The sequence below is a fragment of the Fulmarus glacialis genome, unplaced genomic scaffold, assembly GCF_000690835.1.
Source record: "Fulmarus glacialis isolate BGI_N327 unplaced genomic scaffold, ASM69083v1 scaffold4896, whole genome shotgun sequence".
Classification (NCBI taxonomy): Eukaryota; Metazoa; Chordata; class Aves; order Procellariiformes; family Procellariidae; genus Fulmarus; species Fulmarus glacialis.
This window is the reverse complement of record NW_009217375.1, coordinates 16,395-23,623: the sequence shown is the minus strand read 5'-3', so window position 1 is coordinate 23,623 and position 7,229 is coordinate 16,395. Positions and strand designations below refer to the sequence as shown.

Sequence of the window (7,229 nt, the reverse complement as noted above, 5' to 3'; positions counted from 1 at the left end):
AGTCGACTTTTCCTTTTGTGCACCAGTTTGTTACCAGCTATTTATTAAATCTGATGGTTGTGAGTCTCGAGAGGCTTTATACAGCTTTTTTTTCTTTAAAGCTTTTATAAAGCAGGTGAAAGGTAAAGCTGTCAGAAGGGTGCTCTAGACCTTGAAAAAGATTTCAGTCCACTCTGAAAGAAATGTCTGATACTAAAAAATGTCCCTGAGCTAAAGGCTGTTTTTTGGGAAGTATCCAGGAAATGCAAAGGAGGTCACTGCATTCATGTACCTGGGAAACAAAAGCAGATTTTTTTTTTTTTTAAACTTATCTGTGGTGTTAGAACTGACAGTAGATATCAGAGTAATTTGAAGAGTACTTTGAATCCTATCTCATTATTATGCCCTTTGAGAAGGCAGGCATGAGGGGACCTTTCATGTCTTAAAAGAAGCATAACTTTTTTTTTTAAGTTTAAAAAAAAATTTATCATCAGTTTATAAATTCACTGCTGCTTTGTCTTGAAAGAAGCTATTTTTGAACAGTATAGCTCCTTTTCGTGTTGACTGTGCCCTTCAAAATGAGCCTCTGAACTGAGCCTTTTTTCCTTTGAGCAGAATTTCTTTAGTAATAGTAGTTGAGAAGATTGAGAAGGAGAACTGCTCAGGTTGTCTAGAGTTGCAATTAAAAAAAAGCAACCCACACCTTTGAAAGCCAGATTCAAGGTGCTGTAAGCTGCTGGGCGCTGCAAAGGCAATGCCTAGGTGGCTATTAGTAAAACTCCCAGAATAAAATAAAACTCCTCAAAAATGTTTGTGTAGGTCAAAAAAATAAATGTTTGGTCTTTTCTGAGTGTTTCACCAGTCCTAGATTTAGAGGAGTTTTCAGCTGTCTGATTTTAGTTCAGCTTGTGGTATGGGCGATGGGAGTTATTTTTGGATCATACTCTGTAAGTAAATGCAACTGGATTCTGCAAGAGCCATCAAGGGGCAAGTGGCAGGAAACTTTGAAGAAGTTTTGTAAATCTTCCTCTTGGAGGCTGTGTCAAATTTGCTTGGATTGAGAGGATGACTATTTTGTCCACCGTATAAAGCCAGATTAGAAATGTAGTTTCAGACAAGTAATACCAGTTCCTATTTTCTCAAAAGAGTCTCATTGAATGTAAACCTAGCTCACGTGTATCTTCATCTACATCTCGGTATTCTGGTTCTCAGTAATTCCTGTTTTCGTCCTTTATTGATTTGTATCTTGGTGTTTTGTGTCAAAACTCTGTTTAGCACTCTCTCAAAATCAAGGATTTGAAATGAAAGAGAGCTGCAGAAACAAAGACATCGCTCAGATAGCAAGCCCCCTAGTGTAGTAGCATGTTTGATAGTGGCCAGTACCTTTTCCTTCAAAGTAGTGCAGACACCTCTGTGGAATAAGGTGTTCAGAAAAGAATTGACTCATGCAATTAGTGGTTTTGTTGTACCTTACCACTTGTTCATATCACGTATATTTTTCATCCAATTTAATCTAAAGTTTGCTTTCTTTGTGGTTTTTTAATGGAAAAGTAGTTGTCATGTTTTCAATACTGATGAAAATTGTTTTGTAGTAATTTAATGTGTAATTTTTAAAGAATGATAAAGAAGGTTCTTAAAAGTTAATGTACACATGAAATATTATTGAATAAATTTCATGCTCATATGAAATTCTGTTTTCTAAGTTACATTCTTTTAGTGCCTGTGCACTCTTGCTTTCAGATGACACAAGCATAAGGGAGATTAACAGAGCTCAGAAGACTGTGAACCTTACTTGCTTTTTGTGCTGTTACTGTATGGCATCACGTGGAGGTGACCTCTGTTGGAAGATGTGCTTTTGCAGCTTGACATTGAAATTATGCCTCTTGTCCAATCCAGTCTTGGAGGCAATTCCTATCTTGGTGGTTTAACATAAACACAATTTACAGAATACACTGCATTGAATACATGAATATGGCAACTACAGCTTCTTTTCTGTGGGTCAGTTAGAGTGTACGCATAGAGTATCATCTCTCTTGCCTATTTTGAGTTTAAAAGATGAGGTTGATGTCTGTTTCTGTGAAGCCTATAGGAGCTCAGAAGCACAACAGAAGTCTCAAGAGCAGTTAGTATGTTTCAGTATCACAGTGTTTTCTTTCTTTAAAGGTTTGAAAGAGTTCCAAAGTATGTGTTGTTTCTATTCCTAAAGAAAAATCCAGCAAAATTTACTTTTGCATATGACCTTCTAGGTATTTAAAACACTAAGAATGATCTGATAAAGTTAGCATATGTATATATGAACTTTTTGTGCCAGCAGCTTGAGTCTGTCATACTATTTAAGGGTTATTTGTTCATTGCTGTAATGTATATTATTATACCTAAGGTGATAGAGCGTGCTTTGCATGTAACAGTATATGTGCTTAACAGATGTATGATTTTTAGAAGTTTGTTGCCATCAAGTTATATTTTAAGAGTAATTTCTACTGTATAAACAGATTTCTTTTCCAGATATACATGCATATTTAAAAAAACCAACCCTCTCTTCAGGTCCCTTTACAGATGTAGTAACTACAAATCTTAAACTACGAAATCCATCAGATAGAAAAGTATGCTTCAAAGTGAAGACCACAGCGCCTCGTCGATACTGTGTGAGGCCGAACAGTGGAATTATTGACCCAGGATCGTCTGTAATTGTTTCAGGTAAAAACAAATTATGCAGTTATAGGTTAGCTGGTTTTAGGCCTTTCATGAAGTTCTCTAGTGCTTGACCTTAGAAGCTGTTTGAAGTATGTCAGCTTTTAAAAAATATTTTTTAAAATTAAAACTGTTCCCCTTCATTAATGCAATGTCAGCTTGACGTAGAGCTGCAATGATACATGAAAAATCCTCCATACAAAAATACTTGCTGTTTGTCACATTTATCTGCAGCTCTCTGAAAGGAGGAAAAGAAAGTTGGAAATGGGCAGTGACATTAACAGTACCTTTGCTTCAGACTACTATATTCATGCTTATATCTTGAAGTAAGGCATTGCTTGGATGCTCTGATCTGTTTAAAGTTTAACTTTTGACAGTTCACTGCATTTTTAAAAAAAAATTGTTTCGCAATCATATACTACTTTTTTTGACCATAGTATTGGTCTCTGAACTATATCGTTTCATAATTCTTCCATTTATCACAGTAGTATATGTTAAGTGGCAATTATTAAATTGCTTTTAAAAAATTATATTTTCTGTTATTTTCGGTAGATGGAACAGTTTGTAGCCCTTAAATTTTAAAAATCTAGTACGTTTCACTATAGAGACACTCTCTCCTTATTCTGTTTTTGTTTTTTGGGTGAGGGGATTAAAAAAAGAATCTTTACTTTTCAGCAGAGTGTAAGCCCTGAAGCCAGACAATATTTTCTTTTTTTCTGTGAAGCTCCGTGTGGGTTTGGCTTGCATACTTCATTCTGACAATCCGCAGAATTTTGATAGCTGGATGTATAATGATCTAATCCTATACTGGACTGTACAGTGTCGAAAAGACCAGGTGTTAGTAATCATGGGAGTAGACATTCTCAGGAAAATTGGGGAAGACTAGGTATCAGTCTTCTGATTTGGTAAGTGATTTTCATAGGTCATTCTCCCGATCACTTTGAGGTAGGAATCTGCAGAATAAAGGGGATTCTCAAACCAGTGACCGTAAGAGGCGAGAAACTCTATTTCTTTGGACCTACCATATTTCCCAACTTGGAGAGAGGGGAATCCCCTTTTTATAGGCTGTGGTCTTAGAGGTTGTAGAGATCTCAGGGAATACAAGTGTGAGCTCCTAGATCTCCTAAGTCTAGAAAGCTGATTTTTGTAGAATCCTGGGAGAGCTGTAGGAAAGCAAAAGGGAAACATGGAACAATCCTCAGAGCTTTTCAGATTCACATCCTTATACTCTTTGGGAAGTTTAAAAGAGGCTGGAGAACTAGCTTCAAGTGATATGTTCAAATGTTGCAAGGAATAACTCAGGAAAACTTTATGTTTGATTAAACCCTTAGAGTAACTTTCCTTGTAGGGGAGACACCAGTTTTCTAATCTAATATGATCTGTAGAATGTGACCCTTTAAAACTTCAGTATTGCTTACCACAGACAGTCCAGCATCTTGTGGATGAAAGATCGTTTTACTGAGAATTTGTTCAAGATTCAAGTAGTCAAAAGCCTCCTTTATTTCCATCTTCAACTTCGTCTTACAGCCATTTTGTCTTAACTGTGTGTTTGATCTGGTATTGGGGATCTTTCCCATGGGTAGTCACATATCATGATCAAGATATTGCTGGACTTTCTTTTCAGGGGATTGAATAGATTGAAGTATTCCATTTGCCTATTGTAAAGTGTGTTTTCATAGTTACAAATCATCCTTTTAATGCTTTGAATATTTCAATTTTTTAAATGAGGCAGTACTAGAGCTGTAAACAATATTTCAGCTTCAGGTTCACCAATAAAGGGAAACAGTATCATACTGCTCAGCTCTTCAGTTTGCATAGCAGGGAATCTTTGATATTCCCTTTTCTGTATTACTGGATTCTCATGCAGTTATTCAGCTACAGTGACTCCAAGATGCTTTCATGTGCAGTTGTTTAATTATAGTGACTCCACAGTGCTTTTCAGAATTAAGTTCTCTTCCCCAAAGCGTCAGCTTCGTCTTTTTGTTTTTAAGCATATGATTTCTTTTGGGTCACTTTGTAAGCCAAGTGCGCAGATAATTTTTCTAGTGACCCACTTTGTTCTCTCATCAATATCTCAACTGAATATTTTCAGTGCTGACTCATCTTTCATGTAATTAAAAATAGATTTCTCTCACATTCTTGTGCAGAGAGAAATCACTATAGGATACCATGGGCTGAAACTCTGTGTTCAAAACTAAATGTTGAGATAGCGTTAGCTGTCTTCAGCCTTTATAATGCATCGTGCTGATTCAGAGTCAAGCCAATTTTTAAATTCGTTGTTGGAGATGTCATTTAACAGTCATCTTAAGGAAGTCCACGGGCATTTTGTTTATCATTCAATTGTGAATACTAGGTAACTTTCTTCAGTCATGTTTATACAGTTTTTCCAAAAATACTAATTTGGTAAGACCTGTTTTTCTTTACCTTGATGCCCTAAATTAACTGTTTATTATCGTATCATGTATTGTTAACTTGTTAACAACAATCACTTATTGATTTTTCTTTTCAGAATACAGCGTGTTACTCTTCTTCCTTCACAGCTTGTTACTGTTACTTGTTACTGTTCTTCATTACGGTTTTCAGACCGCTTTAAGATTTATTTTGTGGCAATAAAGCCCTCCTGAGCAGAAAACCTAGGCCTATTACAAGAGGCTTGCTTTCATAACTGTTTTTTACGATTCCCCTAGAAGTGATCTCTGGACTACTCAGGGATTCCAAGAACATGTTGAAAACTGGCTTCGTATATTCATGAGATTTTCCATGATTATTTAAAACTCTGAAGAGCTTGAAGAGCTGTTTGAATTTGTGGATTGTCTTTTTCTGCTGCTTTTCAATTCAGTCAGATTTTCAGCTGTTACCAAGTGGTCAAAGAACATAAAGTTATTTAACGACTTATCCAAGGATTCTGCCAGCATGTGAAGAAGTTCTCTGATGATGGAAGGCTGACTTTGCCATCTTTCAGTTACTCCATCTGTTCCCTTGGCTTTAGGAAACTGAAGTACTGCAGGCTATTCAGTAGTCTGTTGATGGAACAATTCTTAGAGATAAATTGCTATGGCATCCACACCTGGAAGAAGCATTTAGTTTGATCAGTTATGTTTTGGCCCTCAGTGAGACCAATGATTAAGGAAACCTGACTTCTAAACTTTCCAAATAGGATTGTTTGAAAGCGTGTCAAATACTGCAATTCCTTTATGTGCTTTATTTATGAAATATATCCGATTCAGATTATTCACTTACCCTTTGATTGTGCTGTATGTAACATTTAAGGAAAAAAAAAAAAGAGATAACCATCCTGTAGCAAACACCTGCAACTTGTGCTGGTGTATTCAAGGCCTGAAGTTAGATACCAGTGTAATTAAATTTAAAAGCAACTTTTTTTCATAGGTACTAGTGAATTTGGAAAGGCCAAGTTAGTAATTTTGATACTGTACTTGGTATTTTATAAACTAAGGCAGTTCAATCCTACCATAACTAATTTACTCTCTGTGTGAAGGGAAACATGTTGAACTATACATGCAATGAAGATTCAGAATTGTGGAAAATATAATTGAATTGTTCAAAACTGTAGCAGTATCGAAGTCCACAGAATTCGTTTAGAATATATGGGAAGATTGTTCAGAACATACAGTGTGTTTTTCTAGCTAAATCAGTATTTCTGCTGTAGCTTTTTCATTGCTGTAAAATAGGTAAATATACAGATACCTGTTGATAGGACTACATAAATATAATTCTTGGGGTTTTTTTTAATCTTTATCTGAAACTACTTCAGCTTCTCTTTTAATTTTGTATAAAGATACACTAAACTGGAATTCCCATTCTGTGGAAGACAACTGTATGTACACTGTCAAATAATTTATCTCTACAGTTCACTCCGAGTCCTCATCCTGTGGTAGACCAAGTTGCAAGTGTACCCACATACACATATTTAAATATAATTTGCGTGGTCCTGTACTCCTATCTGGAGTAAGACAACTAATTGTCTCTGAAAGGAGACAAGGGGGCTAACATGATAGTTTGTTTCAAGGTCCACTCCAGACAGAGAGTGCTGGTTGTGTATCCATCCCTCTGCTTCAGTAGTCTCCCAACACTACCATAAACAAACCTTGTGTATTCAGGTATTTCTGCAGACCCTTACATTATGCCCCTGGATATGCAACTCTATCCTATAGAAGTTCTAATCTCCTAGTCGGTATTATAGACATCATGTTATTTCAGACCCTTTGAACTAAAGAAACCACACACAAAATAGTGATGCCAGGGTTACCTGGACAACCGCTATGTGGTGTAGAAACATACAGTCTGCTCCTGGATGGCCTTGTACAACTTGGATGGATGAAGGTACTGTGCTTCTGTAATTAAAGCTTTCATTTAAAAGTATTGTAGTGCTGTAGAAATAATGGAGGCTATAAATACTATCAATGATGGAATTTTTTTCACTGAGCTTGTGCACACTTCAAAATAATAACTTTAGAAACATGAGTTTCTGTTCTTGACCAACAGAGTTTTCAACTTTGGAAGCTGGAAATACAGTAAAAAGGCTGTCACTCAGACAGTCT

The 7,229-nt window shown here is 36.1% G+C and overlaps 1 protein-coding gene across 1 annotated transcript in view; it reads left to right on the top strand.

Annotated features, from left to right (window-relative positions):
- The first annotated feature begins 899 nt into the window (after positions 1-899).
- The window catches only part of VAPA (VAMP (vesicle-associated membrane protein)-associated protein A, 33kDa), a 15,550-nt gene continuing 9,220 nt past the window's right edge, over positions 900-7,229 (top strand). The window contains exons 1-2 of the mRNA XM_009579637.1: positions 900-996; positions 2,524-2,676. Of these exons, the coding sequence (XP_009577932.1) occupies positions 900-996; positions 2,524-2,676 (250 nt within the window). The remainder of the gene's footprint in view (positions 997-2,523; positions 2,677-7,229) is intronic.